This window comes from Thamnophis elegans, chromosome 2 (assembly GCF_009769535.1).
Source record: "Thamnophis elegans isolate rThaEle1 chromosome 2, rThaEle1.pri, whole genome shotgun sequence".
Lineage (NCBI taxonomy): Eukaryota > Metazoa > Chordata > Lepidosauria > Squamata > Colubridae > Thamnophis > Thamnophis elegans.
The window spans coordinates 65,036,392-65,060,503 of NC_045542.1; the positions used below are offsets into that span (position 1 = coordinate 65,036,392).

Here is a 24,112-nt window from a genome sequence, read left to right on the forward strand (position 1 = left end):
ACTTACTAGTAGATTCTCATAATGATCTCATAATATAGTCGATTTCACAATGCCTATCTAAATTGACATTACAATTCCAAATCCTCGTCACTAGCCATGGTTGATGCCAGTTGGAATCCAAAACAATGGAAGGGACCAGGATGTCTACATGTACTCTCCATAATTGCACAGGCTCCATCCTCAAATTCTAAAGATAAAGAATTTCCCCTAACCAGTCCTGTTGGACCCTAGAGGCGCTGCTCATCTCCATTTCTTAGCAGAGGGAGCCAGCCTTGTCCAAAGATGGTTCCATGGCCAACACGACATCACACTGCAGAGCAGAGCATGCGGCAAAAGTGGAACAGTACCTTCCCACTGAAGTGGTACCTATTTACCTACTGCATTTTCATGCTTTCAAACTGCTAAGTGGGCAGGAGCTGTAGCAAGTATGGGAGCTTGACCCGTCCCACAGTATTCAGATCTTGAAACGGGTTATTAGCTTTCCAGCTGACAATCTTGGCTTTTTAACCACTGAGCTATTGTACCTCCCTCCCCTAAGTTCCATAGGACCCTTCTTTTCTTCTGCAAGGATTTTTAGTGATAGCTAGTAGCTCAATATAATTATTTTTAATTAAAAGTGAAATCTGTCAAAGCAAATTCATTTATCCTTACAACCTTGAGATATAGTGAAAATTAGAGGCCCTTGCTTTGTTCCCTTTTCCACCTCACCTGTGATTCGTAGGGAAGGAAGGCAACATGATCTCCTTGAGTGTCTTGATTGCTTTTGTTATCCGGGACTTGCTAAGCTCATTAAAGAGGTCATCTGGGCAGGCTGAAAGACAAGGGGTGGGAGTTAATGTTCACCATCCTCCAGATTGTACCATTCATTTTACTGAAAGTTTTTTTTTATGGTTATAGGTCAACCCCAGAAACACTTTTAAGTACACTTAAACTTCCTAAGTGCCTCAGAATAGAAATGTACTTTTGAGCCTCTTGGTCAGATTCTTCTCTGGGATCTAGCACAATTCATAATCTCAGTAAAATAGGTACATGAACCACACTAGGACGTAATTTTGTTGTCTGTTGGGATGTAATGTGTTAGATGAATCTAGCCATTATGGTGTGCAAAACATGGTTTACCTCTCAACAGAATTCATGAACCAAATAATTTATTCATCAAATCATGAGTCTGTAGAGATTCTCAGTCATCCAAGTCATGGTTGTCCCAAAGGTGCTTTTTCAGGAGGGAACAGGACTGCCTTGTTTTTTCTTTCGAAGACATTTTGCTTCTCATCCAGAAGCTTCTTCAGCTCTGACACTCCCACTATCCTGTCAAAGGTGAAGAAGCTTCTTGGATGAGAAGCAAAACATCTTTGGGGAAAAAAGCCAACAAGAAAGTCCAGTTGCCTCCTGAAAAAGCACCTTTGGGTCATCAAATCATAGTTAACAAATTATGGCTTAACATGAATTGTACAATTTTGAATCAAATAGATAAAATGCATCAACTATGGATTAGAGAGTCCAATTTGGGATGGTAGTTAAAGCATGAGGCTAGAAACTAGGAGACTGAATACTAGTTCCATCTTGGGCACAAAGCCAACTGGGTGAACTTGGACCATTCACATTCTGTCAGACCTAGGATGGAGGGAATGACAAACCACTTCTGAAAAACCACGTGAAGAAACTGCAGGGACTTGTCCAGGCAGCCTCTGAGCATCCAAGATGATTAAATGGAAAAAACCTCCCTAGGCCCATACAGCTTTGCTATTATATCTCAAGCAATTGATTCATAGTAAAAAATGTAATATATTACAAGGCAACACTTAGATTGGCTAAGTGTCTCTTCAGTTGCTTTTATTCTTCTTCTTCTTCTTTTTTTTTTGCAATTTCCTTCTGTACAACATTTCCACCTGGGTAAATACCCAATGTAAATGTACTTCTCCCCTCTTATTTCAGTTTCTCTTTATTATACATATGATACTATTATATACAATCCTTAATTTACAATCCTTTCCATTTATACATGTTTATCTCTATCTATACAATGTTAATTTCTAACTCCTGTGTCTTCATTTAGCCTTTCCTTAAGCTTTACACCTGTCCTCTAGCCATTTATACCATTCATTCCATACCATATAATATTCTATTTCCTCCTTTTCTTTTATTTCTTTTGTAAATTTGTCCATCTCTGCACACTCTAACACTTTCATTATAACATTCCCTTTGTTGGTATATTATTATTCTTCCAATCTTGTGCATATGCTATTCTTGCTGCCGTTATGCTATGTATAATTTTATATTTTTTCCATAATTCCTTGTTGCTTTTATTCTTCATTAACCCAGCTTCCAATAAATGTTATCCCAGGATCCCCCAATCTAGAAGACACCAAGTTAGTAAAGATAGTCCTACACATCTTCTTGTTTGCCTGAGAAACATTCCTTGAACTTACTGTCCGTGAAGAAGACGTGGGCAGCCTTGTAGGTGAATGTGGGAGTGCTTTTAAAGTCATTTATCAGAGCACGGACAGACTGCAAATGGAGAACAGGCTGTTAGCAGCAGTTGCACAAATCCCAAACATTTTCTACTAACTCCCACATCTTGACCCTCCAGTTATACTAACCACCCTTAATCATAGTGATCTTTGGGTGGATAATATTCCTCTTGAGACTTCAGGGAAATCGAAAGCATTTGCCTTTGTTCTTCCCAACTTTTTTTTTTCCTTTCCAAGGAGTTGGCAGAAAACTCTAATTAGTAGCCTAAGTATCTGTGGAAATTTGACAAGATATATCTAAGGAGGCATTCATCAATGTATTAACTGCCTAACTAGGCAATGGACCTACCGTCTCAATGGGGCTGATCAAATAGATGGCTTCCAGACTGGGAAGGGGCTCTCGGCGCTTGTTTATATCTTCAATAACTGAAGAAAGTAAAATGTGTATTAGATGTCTGGATGGAAAGACAAAGAATTGGGCAACATTCCTAGGGGTTATGGAAGGAGGAAAAAAATGGTAAAAAGATATACATATTTGATTCTGACAGTATTAGAAGAAGCTGATTGTAGATTGATCTAAAGAAACCAGGGCCCAGCTGTACCTGGCTGGACACATTGGGTTGGAGAACTAAGGCAGGAGTTCTGCCACAAAAGATAGAAGTCTTTCCAGCTCTAGTGGAGGCTTCTGCTGACAGGATCAACCATAGACAAATAGTATCTTGCACATGCCACTCACTTGTGATTCCTTCAGCCAGAAGATCTGACATCTTAAAGCAGGAGGAAAGGATGCGGGTGCTGGATTGATCCATAATGAGGACCTTAAGCGACAGAGAGGGAAATAATATTATATATAAGAAGCCATTTTTAAAGTTGAGCAAAGGTATAATTACAATGATAGTTATGTCATAAAAAGGCATGGAACAATAGATAGCTGTATCATGTCCCAAGCACTTCCTTCTGTGTAATGAAATTATAACACCAAGGAATCCTATTCTCCTATTCAGTTCTATAGTGGCCTTCCCATTTTTCATTTCTACTCCCAAACATGTATAGATATTGAAATATGCCCACATTACATCCATTTCTTGCCCCCCACCTCCCCCAAAGTCCTATTTCAGAATAAGCCAGAATAAGAGGTTTTTAGTTTGGGGAGCTGACCTTTGTTCTAAGGCATCTTTATCATTATGAATGGCTGGACCATAATACCACTTTGCTAATAAAGGGGTATGTAAGTCAGCATTCAATAGTCCAGTTCTAAGACTACTATAGAGAAGAGTTAGCATTTAAAACATTTTATTTGCATTGCAGAGAATCCTTTAAAACCTGTTATCTCATTGGTGTAACTTCTCTGCAGAAAGGTAAAGGAACTGATACTTTAAGACAGTGTTTTTCAACCACTGTGCCGCAGCACACTAGTGTGCCGTGACATAGTGTAAGGTGTGCTGTGGGAAAATTACTTTATATATAGTCAATATAGGCACAGAGTTAAATTTTTTAACATTTTCTAATGGTGGTGTGCCTCGTGATTTTTTTCATGAAAAAAGTGTGCCTTTGCACAAAAAAGGTTGAAAAACACTGCTTTAAGATCTGCTTTCTATCTTTAGCTAGTATTTTTCGGCTAGTATAATGCAAAATTGGTCACAGCATTGGGGGTTCCGTGTGTGTGTGTGTGTGTGTGTGTGTAAACTATAGGTGTATAGTTTAAAGGGGCAACTATGTTTCAGAATATTCTGAGATGGAGAATATTTATTAACTTGACAGCAAATTGTAGGATAGATGATGAGATAATCAGCATAGCCACATAACACACTTGCAAACCCAGTAGAGCAAAACTAATTTAATAACATCTTAGTCTGTCTCAGTTAGTAATTTCAAGGCTGACTTGCCACCTTGCTGCATCAGGAAAAGATATGAGAAGCGTGAAGAACCTTAAGTGTCACAGTGAAGGATACAGCAGGTCTCTGAACACAAGGCCCAGAGTTTAATGTACGATGAATTAACTGCATCAGAGATTTTTTTTAAACACGTAAACAGAAAGTATGCAGATGCATACAATTTAATTAGTAAACCGATCAGGCAAATTTAACTCATCCAAGACACTGAGGTGTACTAACCTTCCATTCTCCTTCCTTCTTCATGCTGTGTATAACATCATTCAGAATCTCTGAAAAGTGAAGGTCAATTAAGTTAGAATGGAGGCTTTTTTATTACAATGAGAATGATTAGCTGAGCCCTGTGCCAGACAAATAATTTTCTTATCACCCCAGTATAGCTTTTTGTCACAATAAGAAAGGTTGTTCTTGACCCCAATACAAGCCAAAATTACAAAGCTAGGGTAAAACAAACAAAAACCTTCACTGATAGTGAAAAGACTATAACGTAGTCAGATGAAATTTTCTTAGGAGGGCATTCCACAATATATTAATTTTATTATAATATCTAAAACATTTTAAAAACAGCCTCCCAAAATCTTAAAAACCAGAAATACTAGGACTACTAATGGTCATTTTGTCTCATGATGAAGAAAGGCTTTTCACAGCATGTTCTCGTCTCTAAATAGCAAAATGTTGCCATGGAATAATATTTCCGTCATCTGTATAAAATTCCTCAGGGCAACCTGGGGACACTCCACAACCAGGGTCCCATCACTGGGCATTCTACCCTCTTATTTCACACATTAGGGGGAAGCTTCTGAAGATCTTGAAGACCAGGTCAACATAGGAGGTGTGAAGTGCTGTCCAGGTTGTGTGTTTAAATAGTTGATTCCAGAGAGTTTGAGATTCATCTCAGAGATGCTGCTGTATGTCAGAAATCTGAACACTTGCTGCTGCTTCAGAACACGAGCGTCACAGATCTGCTGTGTGTGTTCTGTGATTTTACAAAGTCCTACAGTCTTGAAAGGTTTCCAGTGCATGTAAAAAGAGCATTTGTTGCTCTTTCTGCTGCAGGTTCTAACTTTATATTTTAGGTAATTTTGCTACCTATAGTATTTCAGGTTTTCAACTGGTAACTGCGAACTCTGCATTGGATTTTATTGGCGTTTATGTATGTTGTACATAAACAATGTTAGAGGTCTGATTCTGAGACCCCCATTTCTCTTTGAAAGGTGGGAGAGATAGGCAGGTCCTTTATAATACTGTTGCCTTATCTGTGCTCAGCTAACATATTTCCAATGTAGGATTCATCTTATTTGGATGCTTGGTTGACTTTTCCCTGAATTCAGTTTGAAGGCTACTGTTATAAAAACTTCATTTAAAGCTGTTAATTTGAATTTAGACTACATTATGTGTGACTTTTAAAATATTGTGACCTAAGGAATCACAATATTGCTTCTTATAGCATTGTATTTTCAAGTCGGCAATAAAATGGCAAATATTAATAAGAATCCAGAAGCTTTTAATCAGCCTTTCAGATATGTTGAAACTATAACTTCCAGATTTCTCCGTCTCTGGCAGCAGAAAGCAGGGCACTGACTTGTCCCAAATGACAGGGAAGTATGATCTTGCTTCTCCTGTAGAAAAAAAAGAGCATCAGCTCCCTGTTGATTGTACATTTACTTAGAGAGGAGGTTAAATTCCAGGGATCCTGGTCCAAAGCTCATTTTCCCCTAGTCTTTCCATGAAAAGAAATAAGAGCCAAGATTTCTATTTTTAAAACTCATTCTGATCTCTAATTGACAAATGGCAGATGTCTCCCATGGATTAATTACAGAAAGCTGTTCTACAACAGTAACTATATACCAGCTTGAACCAATCTCTTGAGCTGTAATGTCCAAATACTTGATAATTATCTAAAAATTCAAACAGAAAATTGAGCTAGTGGTTAGGAATGAGATAAGTTGTCCTTCTTTACTAAAAATAGTGAATATATTTATAAAGTGCATGAATCCAAATGAAATTTGATGGAATTAATCTTCAGAAAGCAGCTCAATAGCAGTGATGTTGTTTTTTCTGAGTTTTATTGTTATCTTAATTAATCACATAGGTTAATTAAATAATCTACCAGGCACTTAAAGTGCATAAATATTCCGATTGCCCCAGATGTTTGTCTGTCTGTCTGCTTCTCTCTCACACACACTTATTCTAACAGGACAAATAGAAATGTTAAAAAGAACTGGTAATACTGGTTTGGAAAGTTGCAGCAATAACCAGAGAATGTAAAACAAGCTGTAAACAGTAGTTGCTACAAGATAAACTGAAGGATTTTGATGCCTGACCTCTGACTGAGTATAGTAGGCTCCATATGACATTTTCCCATACAAAGCAGTTACATGCAGAAAATCTTCAGATTTTTTTTTTAAAAAACCCTAAAGCATAAATTTTCATAAATGTGTACCTGTACTACATAGTGAGTAACATACTGAACCTGGAGCAAAGAAGTTTGGGTTGAATAATTAGCAAAATATTACAATAATTTATCTAGCCAGTGACTATTATAAAGCAGAAAATAAAATGCTTTCATCAAGTGCCTAAATTATCATAAGTTTACTTACTGTCTTAAGTACTGATTTACTCCTAATCAATGGTAGGAAAGATCTCATGATTAAAATACAGTACAGCACAATCCTTGTTTTATGACCAGGCATTTTATCACTGCTTTCCAGTTCCAGTTATAGTCTGAAGTTGAGGATTACATGTACTGGTAGGCTATACTTATTCAAAAGAAGCAGGCCCAACAAATTGAGAGCTGGAGTTTCATTATATGTAGATAATGAAAGGATGAAAACCCCGATGAAAGTGCCTGGGTGAATATTAAAAAGAAAGAAAGAAAAAATGACAGTACAGGTGTGGGCTTCAGGTGACTCAAGAAGATACACATAAAGTGTTCGCAGATGAGATGGCAAGTTATCTACAAAATGCATCACTTTGAGAATAGGGGAATTCAATTTCCCTGACATGAAATTTCCATTAAATTTCTTTGTGGGATGCTGGCAGGGAGCATCGAAAATCTTTCTTTCTCCCTTGAATTCTGCTGGCTTTCCCATTTACTGTATATGTGGGAAGCTTGCAGGGAGAAAGTCAGTTTCAACCCAGGCAAATTGCAAGTCAATCTACAGTACCAGAAATTGGAAGAGGGGTTAAAACACTGTTAAAATTCATGAGTAAGCATTACAGGTAATCATTGATATATGACCATTTGTTTAGGGTCTGTTCAAAGTTAGGACAGCACTGAAAAAATAACTTATGACTAGTTCTCGCACTGATGATTTGGTCACTTGGCAACTGGCATATGTTTATGATAGTTCCAGAATTCTGGAGTCATATGATTGTCAATTGCGCTTTTCTCAGCCAGCTTCTGACAGACAAAGTCAAAAGGGAAGCTGGATTTGTTTAATGATTGTGGCAAATAAGTTTGTGAAATAGGTGTAAATCACTTAACAACCACCTTGCTTAGCAATGGAAGTTCTGCTCCCAGTTGTGGTTGTAAGTTAAGGACCATCTATACATATTAAATTGCTACTTCCTAACGTGATTCTTTTACATGTGAGTGGAAAGATTTTGTAAAGCTCCTCAAAGCATACTATTAGTTTCTTCATTGCTATAACCATGTAGTTCCAGATCACTTACATCTCAGGTCTGGCAACTCTAAAGGAAAAGGATTCCTGACTAGGTATAGTTATTTTCTAAAACAAGTATTCCATTCAAGACTGTGGCCTACTTGCTAGTCTTTCTTGCTGGACAGGCTCAAGAATAATGTGATTCTAGGGTGTGTAGACTGAGAGGGATTCTGTGAGAGAAGACTGAAATTCCCAATTTTTCACACTACAAGCTTGCCTCCTGTCAGCCTATAAAATAAACCAGACACTAAGAAACAGACACTGTGGGCCTAAAGCTATTGCTAGAATAGTAACAGAAACCTGCGAGTCTGAATGTGCTCGTTTATCTTCATGTGAAATAGGGTGGTCCTGTATCAGGGGTGGGTTCCTACCAGTCCTTGTGGACCGGTTGGTTGGTGAATCCGGAAATAATTAACTTCCGGGAACGCCGGTACCGGTCCTGGCCCCTGTTGCTGCAAAGCGCCCTTGCCGACAAGGCAGTGCGACTCGCTTGGCATGTAGAAACAGCAAAAGAAGGAACAGGTGAGGAGTTCCAAGCGAGGCTTTTCAAACAGCCGAACTCCTCTCCTGTCCCTTCTTTTGCTGTTTGAACAAGCCATGTGGGTTGTGCTCCCTTGTCTTTCATAGCCAGCTCGTTTCCAATTGGGGTGGGGATTCATGAGAGGGATGGAAAAAATTGATTTCTTCCCCCCTCCCCCAATTGGAAACGAGATGGCTGTGAAAGAAAAGGGAGCGCAACCCACACTGCATGTACAGACAGCAAAAGAAGGAACAGGGGAGGAGTTCCAAGCGGGGCTTTTTAAACAGCCGAACAGACAGACAGACAGAGGCACAGAGAGATAGAGGGAATGAGAGACAGACACAGAAACAGAGGGAGGGAGGAGAGATACATACAGAGAGAGAGAGACAGACAGACAGACACAGAGAGAGAATCACATAGAGAGACACAGAGGAGGGAGGGAGGGAGGGAGGGAGAAGCAAAGACACACACACAACACACACACACACAGACTCACACACAGAGAGAAAGAAAGGAAGAAATAAATAAAGAAAAATGAAAAATGAAAGAAAAAGAGATGAAAGAAAAAAAGAAAAAAGGGACAGAGACAAAAGGAAGGAGAGAGAGAGACAGAGAGAGAAAGAAAACACATGGCTGGCAAGCCACTCCCGCCAGGTCATATGGCTGGCCAGCCACTCCCACAAAGGAGGCCACACCCACAGAGTAGGTTCCAAAAATTTTTTGAAACCCACCACTGTGCTGTATGAAGGGTTTGGGTAAAGGTTTTCTTGATATGGACTCAAGCCATATCAACTGATCATTGAATTTTCCCTGTGTACATCAAGGCCATTTTCTCTATAACCCTCTCAAAAGAAGGTATTGTTCCTCCTCTGATGTGGAATCCGGTTTGTTACAGTACTTCTAAAATCGACATAAGAATCTCAATTTCGATCATATTCAAATTCCCTTCCTTCAAAGCAATTATATACAAACAAATAAGAAGTTGAACTAAAGAAAAAAAAGGGAGGAATGCAAATTTGAATAAAAATATAGTACCGTATATACTCAAGTATAAGCCGAGTTTTTCAGCCCACTTTTTGGGCTGAAAAAGCCGCCTCGGCTTATACTCGAGTCTACAACTGGATCCGGCAGTGCTGTTGCCTGTTGGAGGAGGAGGAGGCGAACCAGCCTGCCACCGCCGGCCACCGCCAGCCCCGCCGCTCTTCCCACCCCCTTCCAAGCCCCACAGTCCAGCGGATGGAGCAGCGAAGCCCCGGGGCTTCGCTGCTGCTCCCCGCATTTTCTGCACGGGGATCCCTTGGAGAGGGGATTCCAGCCTGCCATCGCCAGCCACCGCTAGCCCCGCCGCTCTTCCCACCCCCTTCCAAGCCCCACAGTCCAGCGGATGGAGCAGCGAAGCCCCGGGGCTTCGCTGCTGCTCCCCGCATTTTCTGCACGGGGATCCCTTGGAGAGGGGATTCCAGCCTCCCATCGCCAGCCACCGCTAGCCCCGCCGCTCTTCCCACCCCCTTCCAAGCCCCACAGTCCAGCGGATGGAGCAGCGAAGCCCCGGGGCAGGCTGGAATCCCTCTCCAAGGGATCCCCGTGCAGAAAATGCGGGGAGCAGCAGCGAAGCCCCGGAGCTGCTTCTGCTCCATCCGCTGGACTGTGGGGCTTGGAAGGGGTCGGGAAGAGCGGCGGGGCTGGCAGTGGCTGGCGGTGGCAGGCTGGTTCGCCTCCTCCTCCTCCAACAGCACTGCCGGATATCCGCCCAACGCTGCGGGGGCGCCAGCGGGAGCTTTGGCGGCTTCACCTCAGCCGCAGCGCTGGGCAGCAAATGTGCTGGTGCTGTTGGAGGAGGAGGAGGCGGCGGCAGCAATAGCACCTGAGGACAGGACAAGAAGCAATGGAAACTTGTCAGAAGGAGACTCAAGCTGGAAATAACGAGAAATCTGACAGTAAGAACAATTAAAATCCTAGGAAAATGTCCTTTCATGAAAAATTACTTTTTCAGTTAACTCTGCCTGACATTAGTTGGGTGAACAGAAATATTAGTTGGCCAATTCTAAAAGGGAGCACCAGAAAGAACTTAAAATATTTTTTAAGAGAGCTGGGTTTTTCATTTATATTATATGTATGAACAGAATTAACACAAATTGCAGATACCAATCAAACATAAAGAAAAAAAGGATGAAATAATGCTCATTTTTAAAAACTCAGTGAAAATAAAAACAATATACCAAGAAGGTGGCATACTGGTTGTGATTTGATCTCTTCGGGGGATCCCGGGGATCCCCTACACAAGTATTTTAATATTGCAGACTTGCAGTATTATAAGTCATACTGATATTATAGAACACTTTAATTAAGCGGGTCCCTTGAATAAACATAACTTTGAGTTTCAAATAACACTGATTTTTTATTTTTGAAATTTACCATAGCTGCTACATTTCCCACCCTAGGCTTATACTCGAGTCAATAACTTTTCCAGCTTTTTGGGGTAAAATTAGGTGCCTCGGCTTATATTCGGGGCGGCTTATACTCGAGTATATACGGTAAAATTGAAACACAATAAAGATACAAATGAAATTTTGAAAAATTGTTTAAAAAGAAAATAGAAGTAATGGTTATACTGGGTACTGTTTAAAGGAATAGTAAAGAAAAACCAAACGGGAAATATCTAAGACACATTATGAAGGCATATTAAAATAGTATTCCCATAGAGTTTTCAACAAGGTAGGTGATAAACTATTGAATTATTTTTCCATTACCCGATTTCTTAATTCAGTATATTATTCAGTGCTCCCATCTTTCCAGGCTCATTTGATTTTGTCCTTAAGAAGTTCTCTAGCAGGAAATGATTCACACCTATTCATTCACTCTTGTACAGCCATCCCTTTGAACATTACTACTGATAAAAGCTCTTGAAATTTTTTTATATACTTTCAATGAAAAAAAATCATTTTGAACCAATTGAGTGATCAGGCAGGCAACGTAGTATCAAGTCTGGTTTCTATATTTGGCAAAACAGATAGTCTTCCATTTTATGCTATTTCCTATAACCATAGCCTGCATTTCCTCATGAAGTCTAAAGTAATGTACATGGAAATCTCTGAATATTTGACCTTCATCATATAGCCATATGAGGATGGATTTAGTTCACACAAAGGTTCCAACTGTGAATAGCTTCAGGATCAGATGGGGATTGAAACTCAGATTCTTCACTGAAGTACAACTTAATCATGAAAACATACTGGATTTGAAACTTTCATTATTTCTTTTTAAATCAACATGTAAAAAGCATTTATTTATCAGTTGTAACATTAAAAATAATTTAAGCACTTAAAATATTCAGTTAGATTTTCCAGATTAATATTCACTAACATTGCACTTTACAACCCCTTTGTATTAGTGTTAACTTGCAAAGATAGTAGCAAACAAGCACAAACCACCCAAGGCTCTGACCAGAAAACCCATAGAAAAACCGATTGTAAACTAAAATATACAAAAATTTTAAGGCTCAGCTTATCTGTGGCTGGCCCGTTTTCCATGATATTTTAGTTAAAAATTTGAGGGTTGGTTTACCTACGAATGGGATTCTACAGGAGTATATATGGTAATGAATGAATGGCACAGTGACCTAGAAGTGAAGACACTTGCCTCCCATACAGAAGGTTGGAAGTTCAATCCTAGGCAGTGACAGATGTTTCTCTATTAGCGCAAAGAGACAGTATCTGCTGCAAACTCTTCATAGGTGTCAGTAAGGGCATCTGTCCAGTAAACGCTGAGCTTCATTTAATCGCCCAGACACCAGCCAATGCAAGGGATCACAGGATCATAAAAAGAATATCTATCTATCATCTATCTATCTATCTATCTATCTATCTATCTATCTATCTATCTATCTATCTATCTATCTATCATCTATCTATCTATCTATCTATCTATCTATCTATCTATCATCTATCTATCTATCATCTATCTATCTAAATAAATCATCAAAATTATCATTTCCCAAATGTTAATTTTATATTTATGATTGGATCAGCTCCAATATATAGAAGGGAAACAACTTTTTCTCTGAATCAGAGTGTCTTGAGATCCTCTTCATTATCATCTTCATTTATGTCAGCTTTGGGGAGAGATTTTAATTCTGGAGCCAATACTAGAACTGTGGGTTCCAGTTCCATCAAACAGGTATAATTGGTAATACCTTAATTCCTTATTAAAAAGACATCAGCCACTACTCTGGTTTTAGGGTTAGGGTTAAGGTGAGGTTAGGTTCCATTTTTGTCCTATATTTTACTTATAGGAATAGGAAACAAGGAATGCTGGGTTTTTTCACATTTAAGGGCAGCATCCCTCTGTACAAAGCCTGATTATGGCTATCATAATGTACAAATATATTTTGGCTAAAAAGCAAGGAAGTCACAATCTGTCAGGAACATTTTGAGTGCCTATGACTTTTACAAATGGATAGAAAAGCATTTTGTTCTTTAGGCTAAAAATACTACTTGTTCAAAATGTTCAATAATGATGAACATTTTGTTATAGGAACAAGTTGCACTGGGACTTGAACTCATGTATGTTTCTTTTTCATTCCCTTAACTTCAGCTATAATGGGATTGGAAACTCTTTTTTCCAACTTTCCATTAGTCCCAATTTAGCATTTCACATGAATTCTAAAGGGTTGTTAATTTTGTTGAAAAACAGCTATCTTCCTATCTTGGAATATGAATCTCTGGATCACATAATTTGATAGGAAAGGATGACTTGGAAACCTAAGTCACAGAAGCCCACTGGGTGATTTGGGGGTTTCCCCCCTCCCCCTCTTTTTCTCTTTCTCTCCAGCTGAACCTACCTCACCGGATGGTGGAGGTGAAATTGGGGAAGGGAGTTCTATGTTCACCACTTTAAGCTCCTGGAGGAAAGGAACTCTAGGAAATCTATAAAATTTCAATAAATGAAAAACTAAGAGCTATCAAATGTACATAGAAACACTTGATTCTGAAATGTAGCCTTCAGCCAAATATAAATTGTATGAAGCATAACAGTTGTCTTATTATGTTGTGAGAATTATAGTAACTAAATCCTGCTATAGGATAGGGTCATTTTATCCAGGCATGCTGGGAGTGGATCAGAGCAGAAACTAAATCTGAGTTGATTTTATTTGCAACATTAGATATAGTTAATAGACAATTAGTAACTATTAATTGTTAATAGACAATTCTAATAATATATATAATTGTTTTTCACTTCCATCACATTAAAATTTACAATTTCTGAACAATATTTGGAGGGGTCCGGGACTAAATCCTGCATGCAGCTTTAGGCTGTACATCTTTACTTTACAGTTTGTTATATCAATGCAGGTAAATGTCATTTAGATTAGATATTTTTATAATGATTTTATTTTGCTTTAATACTTTTAGAAATAACTCAAAATGGCGAACATACTTAATATTCCTTCCTATTATTTTTCTTGCAACAATGACCATGTGACAAGAGTTGGACAGAGCAAGAATAAATAGCCCAAAGTCACCCAGCCAGCTTTCATGTCTAAGGTGAAACTAGAACTCAGTTTCAAGTTTCTAGCCTGGTGTCTTTATTTATTTATTATTTATTTTATCAACTTTCTAAACCCCCAACCCATCACATTTGCATGCTTCTGGGCAGTTTAGAAAAGAAGACTGACTTCCCTACACTGTACTAAACATTAGCTAAAACTTTCAACCAGATGCAAATGGATATACATCAGTGGTGGGTTGTAGGCGGTACTCCCCGATATGGGCGTACCAGTGCCTGCCCGGAGCACTGGATACCATTCTAATACAGTGCTCCGGAGGGCCAACCCGCCTGAGCTCCTTATCTGTATTTGAGCTCTTTGGCGCTTCCATGCATGGCTCCTGCACAAAACTCCACTGAGCAGCTGGAGCATTGCAGAGGCTCGCGGAGGCGTCGCAAGAGGTAAGGGCGCATGCATGAACAGCGCATGTTCATGTGGTGGATGCCGGCCCTGTTGCACCGTACTGGGATCCGGAACCCACCACTGATATACATGTTGGACATGATGCAATATTTATCAAGTAACAGTGTGTGACTTCTAAACCAATTATTTTTGCTCAGTCTGATAAAGATAGTTTTCTTTCCTATTCATAGATATCCTTTGAACAGGTCTGCATCTTAATGGTAATGAAAAGGATAATAAGTGGCAGCCCTGAATTAAGGTTTTCATTACAATGGAAGATAAGACAGCAAACAAGAGACTAGGCGGAAAGCACACTTCATTTTGTGGGTGTTTTATGTTCCACCCTTCCTTTCTGTGGTCTAGAATTAAGGCTTAGTTCAAAGCCTTTATTGTCATTGTACATCATGTATACAACAAAATTAGCAGACATTAATTGGGGAACTTGAAGGACCAGATCAAACATGATGGAGGTTTCTTTGAGTGCAGGTCATATACCGTGATGGTGAACCTATGCCACGCGTGCCAGAGGTGGCATGCAGAACCCTCTCTATGGGCACGCATACCAGCTATCTGGTCTTTGTGCATGTTGGAGCATTGGAAACCCAAAGACCAGCTGGCCAGCACTGCAGGGTGTGCGAAGACCAGCTGGCCGGCAAGCATGTGTGCTCTGGAAACCCGAAGGGCAGGTGGTCAGTGTGTGCATGCACACTGGCCAGTTGGTCTTTGGGTTGTTGGCACTCCAGCACACGCATATTCTGGTTTGGGCACTCAGTGCCAAAAAGATTTGCCATCACTGTCATAGACCAATACTCCTTTGCTCCTCCTATTTTCTCCACAACAACCCTGTCAGCTGAGTTGGGCTGAGCGTATACAATTTTACAAGTTATTTTATCACTTTAAGACTGGGTCTGTTAAGTAAATAATTTACTTAGATGGATATGACAGCATATCTCTTATCTTTACATCGCCTCCAAAATTGGTTCATAATCTGGAAAGTACTAGAGTAGATTAGGAAAAAGATGGAAGGAGAAAGGAAAAATGATAGGGACAAAAGATTTGGGGAAAAGGGATAACTATTCAAAATTTTGAAGTGGAGGAATAAAACAAGCCATTTTCGAAAGAAACGCAACTGGAAATACTGTAGGTATAAATTGAGCTACATTTATTTGAAAATTAGCTGCTGGACTTATTAAATGACAACCTGAAAGTTAACACCGGGGCTTTTAAAAATAAATCATAGCTTTTTTCCAAATGCCACTGTGGCCCTTTTTGGTAGTTTGTTTTGTAAATTTGTTTATATGCAATGTAATGAGAAAATGCAAAATTGTCATTAAATGTAAAAAAATTCTGGATTATAGCGGCAATATATTTCTATTTAGATGAAGACATAGATTGCAAAGGAGTTTACCACTGAATTGAATGCTTCTGCTGTCTTTTAGAATCCAAGAGAACCTGGACTCTCTTGTTACCTAAAGAAGCTTGGATGGACATAAAGTTTGCTCGGCCTCACTTCTTTCAGAAATTGCTTAATTGCTTTTAAGTTATTAGAAACCTTTGCAACAGCACACTTTAGAGTACCTGGTCTGTTTCTTTTAATTCTTAGCAAAAGAGATTTTGAATACAGGTTTGAGGATTTGAAAAATTCAATAGCAAAGGGGTGATGATAACATAGATTTTGGAAAGTTACAAATGGACCAAAGGTCCAGATGGATTTCAAATAAGATTTTGCAATTAATTATAAAGCTTAATTATAAACATTATAAATTCACTTATTTTGAATTCTAAAAAAAAACACAAGGATTTTGAAGGTTAAATGCTAGAGGAGACCAGAAGGAACTAAGATTATAATTAAAGGAGAACACAATTTGATTTACTAATACAGAATGGGGCAAAATATTTTTTTCATCTGATATTAAAGATTTTTATTTGATTTAAAAAAATCTCTGCCATTATGACTATATTTAAAAGGGGTAATGGAAGAGGGACAGGTTTTACCAGACAAAATTGAGTCTGATTTGAATGTGGATTTAAAGAGTGATATAGAAAAAGATACTACACTGAATATACAAGTGAAATTGGCTGTCTTAATAATTAAAAAGATATAGAAATAACAAATGAAAACAGTGATATGACTAACTTTCTTTTAATCTTTAATCCTTAGAAAAACAGTTTGAATACAGATTTGAGGATTTGAAAAATTCATTTATTTTTGAATAAACAGCAAAAGGGTGATTAAAATATAGATTTTGGAAAGATCCATATGTATTTGAAATAAGATTTTGAAATTAATTATAAATCTTAATCATAAGTCTTATAAATGCTCCTGTTTTGAATTTTTTTTTAAAAAAAACAGATTTTGAAGGCTGAACACTAGAGAAAATCGGAAGGAACTATGATTACAATTAAGGAATACAATTTGATTTACTAATACAGAATGCGGCAAAATACTTTAACATCAGAGATATTAAAGAATTTTGTTTTACTTTTAAAAATCTCTGTCATTATAGATAGCCTGTATTTAAAAGACATAATGGAAGAGAAACAAGTTTTACTGGAGAAGACTGAGTCTGATTTGAATGTGGATTTAAAAATGACGTCTACAAGAATGATATGGGAAAAGATACTATACCGGTTATACAAGTAAAATTGGCTGATGTCTTAAAAATGAAAAGAAAATATAGAAATAGCAAACCCAACCAGTGATATGGCTAACTTTCCTATATTTGATTTACAAAAGAATCTTAAAATTCTGAATGGTTTTATGAGAAGGGACCAAAAAAGAATACAAATCAAATTCTAGGACAGTATTTCAAGGGATTAAAGATCAAGATTAAAGATAAAGGGAAGGGATGCAAGTTTATTTGATCAAGGTTAAAATACATATATTCACTGATTAGGACTGAATGAGGTTTTAATGATTTGCTTAGAGATAGAAAATGAAATGTAGAAAGCAGAGATCATTTATTGTATTTTAAGAGAAAGTGATGTTACTAAAATGGTTATATTTGTTATGAAATGGGAGATAATTTATATATTTTTTTCTTTACTATATTCTTTTCTTTCTGCATATTTTTCTTTCTTTTCTGCATTTATTCTGTCATTCCTTTTTACTTTGTATTAATTATCTTTTAAATCAAATATTCAATAAGATTATAAAAATGTTACAATATTAACTTCAAGGTATAGATTCCTCCAATAACTTTTCAAAATTATTGTCCTCACATACAGATAAAACATGCAGAATATTTTTAGGCATAATGTGTGGAACAGAAGATTAATAGGTTCTTTTCCTCCTATGTATTGAACTTGTGGTTGAAGGGGAATTATGCCAACATCCTGAAATTTTAGTATAAATCTTTTTCAGTCAAATGATGATAGGTTGATGAAAGAACCAAAGTGCAATGAAAACTACTGCATTTTTTGGAGTATAAGATGTACCCTTCCCCCACCCCTAAAAGAGGGTGAAAATTTGTGTGCGTCTTATATACCAAATGTAGCCCCCCCCGGCCCCCATCCTTTGGCCTCTGCCTCCCTGCAATTTACTTCCTTGCAGCAAATGGAGAAAATTGGGCTTGTGGAGGCAGCAATAGGCTATGGCAATACCTGCAGCCTGAAACAGCTGATCATCGGGAAGCCTGTGCTTAAACTGAAATTGAAAGGGAAACTTGCTGTTTGCTGCAATGAGGCAAATTGCTGGGAGGCAGAGGCAGATTTTTTTTTTACCTGCAAAGGTAAGTCAATAACTATAAAAGCCTATAGAATGTTCAAATTATTACACTTATTTTTTAAAGACTACTTTAAAATTGTTGTTCTAGACAACTTAACAAAATGAAGCAGCTTTTTAAAATAAATGCTTGATCTGAAGAGACCCAGTGCTATTGTATCTTCTTTTAAATAGCAGAGAATAATGTATACTTCCAGAAAGCCGTATCAATTTTAACAGCATCTGTACAAATATAGTCTGAAATGTAACACCATAAACAGTGTATATCTTCTGTACTTCTACAAGGAGGCAAAGGCAGATTCCACTCCCCACCTTGTTTTCCTCCCCAAAAGCTAGGTACGTCTAATACTTCAAAGTGTCTTATACTCTGAAAAATATGGTAATATGTTTTGTACTAAAATGTTATTTACTTAACAATACAAGTCATAGGAATCTGATGATACGCAAAAAGGAAAAGAAAAATTACTCTGAAAGTACATGAGACACACTCCTTTAATATAAAAAATGCTTACTGTGCCTAATAATTGCTAAATAGATTTATTTATAAAAGACTAACAAGATTTCAGTCTTGTTTAAAATATCTTCACATTCAAAAGAAGTGCATTTGCATATTTTTTGCAACTATTGTTTTAAAATGTCTATAGAAGAATAGCAAAATATTCAACAATTTTATTTAAACTAATGCAATCTCATTTCATTCCTGAAGGAAATCAGATCATTGTTTGCACATCTCATAAAGTTGTAAACAATGTAAACAAACAATGCAATTGTGCATGTATCATTGGATTTTAGTTTGGGGTGTATCCTAAATCCGCAAAATTGGAATATTTCTCTTTTGCTAACTGAAGATCTTGATCTGTATGGCCATTAACTGTAGAATAATGCTCCAAGTGAAAAGATATTTTGGATTGTAAATTGGTAGTATTGTAAAATACTACCAATTAAAATCCAACTATTTATGATACATGAGCTAGAATATTTATGTATTTATTCTTAAGTCTAATATATCAGCAACGTACTAACCTTTCTCCTGTCTCAAAATGTTCAGGGAATAATAATAATAAAAACAACAATAACAACAACAATAATAATAATGTGCAACAATGACAACCAAAGCAGGCAAGGTCCTAGAAGATGATGGAACGCAATTTGAGAATGAAGAAATGATAAAGACAGTAAAACCAGAAGAAGACTACAAGTACTTGGGAATTTTAGAGGCCTCTGACTTAATGCATAATAAAGTCAAGGAATTAACTTCAGCCAAGTACATTCGACGAATTCGCAAGATATTAAAGTCCAAATTGAGTGGAGGAAACATAATAAAAGCCATAAATACCTGGGCAATACCTGTGATTTGATACTCTGCAGGAATAATTGACTGGACACAGCTGGAGTTGGGCAATTTGGACAGAAAAACAAGGAAGCTTATGACAATGAATGATTCTCTGCACCCTAAAAGTGATGTTGACTGATTATATCTACCAAGAGTAGAGGGTGGTCGAGGACTCCTACAAGTAAAACAGACTGTGGAAGAAGAAAAACACAGCTTGAATGATTACATCCAGAAAAGCGAAGAACCAATGATTAAGGAAGTAAATAAAGGAGGTCTTTTAAAGACAATAAAGTCAAAAGCTGTATATAAGAACTAATTGAGAAGTGAGCTGAAAATTGGAAAAGCAAAGCTATGCACAGCCAATACTTGAAAAGTATTGAAGGCAAAGCTGACCAAAAGCTAACTTCGAACTGGTTAAGATCAGGAGCACTGAAAAAAGAAACAGAAGGCTTTATTTTGGCAGCTTGAGAGACCGCCTGCTGCCAATTACCTCCCACAGACCCATTAGATCTCACAGGGGTGGCCTCCTCCGGGTGCCATTTACCAGCCAATGCCATCTGGCTATTACCCGGGGGAGGGCCTTCTCTGTGGTAGCTCCGGCCCTCTGGAATGAACTCCCCGCAGGGATTCAGACCCTCACCTCTCTCCAGGCCTTCCGAAAAGCCGTCAAAACTGGCTTTGCCGGCAGGCCTGGGGTTGATGAGTTCCCTCCCCTCTCGACATGTATGGCTGTGTGACTGTTGCTTACTTTTACTATTTGTATTTTGTTTTTTATGTTCCCCTTTTTCCCCCTTGAATTGTTCGCCGCCCTGAGTCCTCCCGGAGAAGGGCGGCATACAAATAATAAAATTCTATTCTATTCTATTCTAGCTCAAGAACAAGCCTTAGCCACAAACTACATGAAGGCAAAAATTCAACCTGTTACCACCAACAGCAAATGTTGCCTCTGTAACGAGAAAGACAAGATAGTCAACCACTTGATCAGTGGGTGCAGCAAAATTTCACAAACTGACTACCTAGCGTTGCTAAGATCATTCACTGGAAATTGTGCCAAAAGTTTGGATTTGAGTACAGCAAAAACCACTGGGACCATCAGGTTGAGAAGGTTTTAGAGAATGAGAAAGTCAAGATCTTGTGGGACTTCAGAATCCAGACTGACAGGCACTTGGCCCACAACACACCTGACATAACAATAGTTGAAAAGAAAAAAGTATGGGTCATTGACATTGCAATACCTGGAGATGCATGAATTGAAGATAAACAGCAAGAAAAAATCACAAAATACCGGGACTTGCAAATTGAAGTTGAACGACTGTGGAAAAAGAAATTGTGTGTTGACCCGATTGTAATTGGAGCCCTTGGAGCAATACCCAAAGGGCTACCTCACTATTTGAAAATTTTAAATTTATCAAACTTGAACATTCTGATTCTACAAAAAACCACCCTACTTGGAACACCTTTTATCTTCCGACGTTACCTTAACAGTTCCTAGGTCCTTGGTTAGGACTCGAGCTGTTGAGTTACCCAACCAGCCCCAAAGACTGTGAATCTCACCAAAGATTAACATAATAATAATAATAACAACAACAACAACAACTCAACACAGTTCAACTGTTCAGCAGTGACATCAAAATGAACTTTGGGCTTGAAAAATGTGCTATATTATCCATGTGGCGAGGAAAAATGGAAAAAACAGAAGGAATAGAACTGGGAAATGGAAATATAGTGAAAGCATTAGCAAAGGATTATGGTTACAAGTACCTAGGCATATTGGAAGCAGATAACATCTTGAATAGAAAAGTCAAAGAGTCAACGCAACAGGAATACATCAGGAGGGTCCGCAAAATATTAAAATCAAAGCTGAATGCTGGAAACATAATTAAAGCCATTAATACATGGGCAGTTCCAGTGATACACTACTCAGCTGGAATCATCAACTGGACTCTGGCTGAACTGGAAAACTTGGACCAGAAAACACACAAACTTTTGAATATGTACCATATTTTATGGTGGCGAAGGGGAGGCCATTTTGTTTCAACTATACCAGAAGTGAGGAGTTAAAATGAGCTCAGTCAGTACAACTAGATAGATCACATCAATGATAATCAAAACATGAATAAGTATTTAACATTAATCAATTCCTACTACAATGTTTTAATTCTGTCTTATCTAGCCTAGTTCCCTCTCTATGTGTTGGAATAACAATCTCAAAAACAATCTCAAAAATTATATATTTCATCAGTATATTTTGGAAACACCTGATTGGTTTAATCAATACTTTTCTTAGTTCAAATAAGGAAATTGAGCAAAAATACCATTACTAAGTTTCGGGATTTATTGCAGAGCAAGAAGTACTGGGTCTTATCAGAAAGATGAAAATCAAGAGGTTTTAGGGCTTGAGGCTGCACTAGGCAGGTGCTAAATAACTTCATAAGGCAACAAGGATGTACAAGTTTTAAGGGCATTTATTTTAAGTAACTAAGAAAGGTTCAAAGCTGTACATGCTACTTACTGATAGTGGCCTACAACTGCACCTGCAATTGTAGGCCATTATCAGTGATACATTGAAATTAAATATTTAACTATGAAATAGTTTACTAAGGAATGAATTCCCAAACATGAAGACATGCTTATAAGCTTATGAAGATACAGAACCAGTTTTGTGAAGTGGTTAAGGCACCAAACTAAAAAGCAGGAGGCTATGAGTTCAAGTTCCGCCTTAACTATGAAAGCCAACTGGGTGACTTTGGGCCACTTCCTCTCTCTTAGCCCAACCCTTTACCTCACAGGGTTGTTGTTGTGGGGGAAATAAAAGAGGAAGGTGTGTTGGATATGGAACCCTTCGGGATACAAATAAAATTTACCTAGAAGAGGAACAATTCAAACCTCCACTTTTAAACCTGAGTTGGAAGAAGGTATTCTCAGTCTCATTTTTAAATTACCCTTTGTCAAACAAATCACAATGGCCTAGTTCAAATATGTTAAGCTTTGAGTGATGGTTCCCTAAACAGGCTAAGTCGATAAAAACTATATCATGGCTTAATGTTGTGCATGACTCAAATTTAGCGAGGAGGAAAAAACCGTGCATTTTCGACTGTTTAAACTAATAAAACCTTAGCATCTGGTAGTTTAAGGAAGAGAATGCAAATTCAGATTTACTACAGAGTGTAGAAGATAAATCACACTGACATAAAGACAAGAGTGTTTGATTTAGGGGCGAGGGGGGGGGGAGAAACCAGCATGATACTCTAAAATATGTCAGCAATGAAATCTGGTACTATTTCTGTGGAAAAAAACAAATTAAGGACACATTAAGACAAAAATTAAGGCTTTATATAAGGAGTTGAGTCTTCTCCATGATTAGTGATTGCAAATATGTTGACGGTTTAGTTAAGACAGAATAGACTGCTGTGCGTGGAGATGAAGAATGTAAGAAGCAGCAGGAAGAACGAAGAAACGTAAGCAACAACGATCGCCAGAATTGAGGAAGTCTATCTCCATATTCAGACCTCAGTGGGGCATGAGAAACGGGTGAGGAGGAGGAGGAGGCGGCGACTGGATTGTCAGCCCGCCCTTCCTCCCCCCCACCTTCCCCAATAAGCCTGCTCCTATCAGAGAAGCCCCTGTTGCTACCAAAAGCATAGGACAAATAAACCCCGGGAAAACTCGCGGGAAAAAGCGACGTGGAACGGAAGGCGCTACTCGCGCCCCCCCCCCATCCCGAGAAAGCTACCATTCCTCACAACCACGAACCCCGCATATGTTAAGCGACCCACACTGCCCGTTCACACTCACTCTCGCCAACGACCGCCTTCAGCCCGGTCGGCGCCATGTCCCACCCAGTCCCTCTTTGGGTCCTGGTGCTGTTGTTGCTGCTGCTGTTGCTCCGCCGGAGGCTGCCACTTCCGCGTCTTCAGGCGGGAGGAGCCGACCTCGAACCTCGCCACTTCTCAGCCCGGCCCGCGGGGACACACCCCTCACGTGCAGCAGGGCGCTCCCGGACTCCCGCGTTGGCGCGGTGGACCGGATGTGGGAGCCCGCGTAGGCGCGGAATGGGCCGCTTGCTACGGGTTGTACCTGCCGCTGAGTGTCAACTGGGTGCGTAGGTCTTGGGGCTGCAGCTAATCGCCCAAGAGAAGCAGCCTTTTCACAAGCAGGGCGCGCTTACGAAAAGGGCGGAGGTGATAAATACAAGGCAGCGACTGGCGATAGATAAAAGAAACCACCCAGTACTGAACAGGAGCTCCGATCGGTGCTTTTTTCGATTTGTTCCATAGCATCTCGGAACGAACTTTCCTCTTTCTCACTTTAATTTTAATGTTCCGGTTTAATTTGCTTTATTTTTTTTTAGTTTGATCTTTTTGAATAAAATAAAAATTTAGGGGGAAAATAACTTTTCTCTTTCTCTTTAATTGGATCAAGGTGTCATTGGTTTCGGGTTGTGGAAACACTGCAAAGTGAAGGAAGGTTTTGAAGGGAAAAATAGTTTGATAGCAAGATGCGAGTTGTAAAATAAAGAAGGGTTGGGTTAGATGGAGAGAGACAATCTAGGGCCACAGA

The 24,112-nt window shown here is 38.6% G+C and overlaps 1 protein-coding gene across 1 annotated transcript in view; it reads right to left on the reverse strand.

The window, feature by feature from the left end:
- Positions 1–23,750, reverse strand: part of STXBP2 (syntaxin binding protein 2) — a 37,563-nt gene extending 13,813 nt beyond the window's left edge. Inside the window, 7 exon segments of the mRNA XM_032210043.1 lie at positions 709–737; positions 740–811; positions 2,430–2,508; positions 2,821–2,897; positions 3,208–3,289; positions 4,586–4,635; positions 23,348–23,750. Coding sequence (XP_032065934.1) covers positions 709–737; positions 740–811; positions 2,430–2,508; positions 2,821–2,897; positions 3,208–3,289; positions 4,586–4,635; positions 23,348–23,384 — 426 coding nt within the window. The 5' untranslated portion in view covers positions 23,385–23,750.
- Between the last annotated feature and the right edge of the window lie 362 nt (positions 23,751–24,112).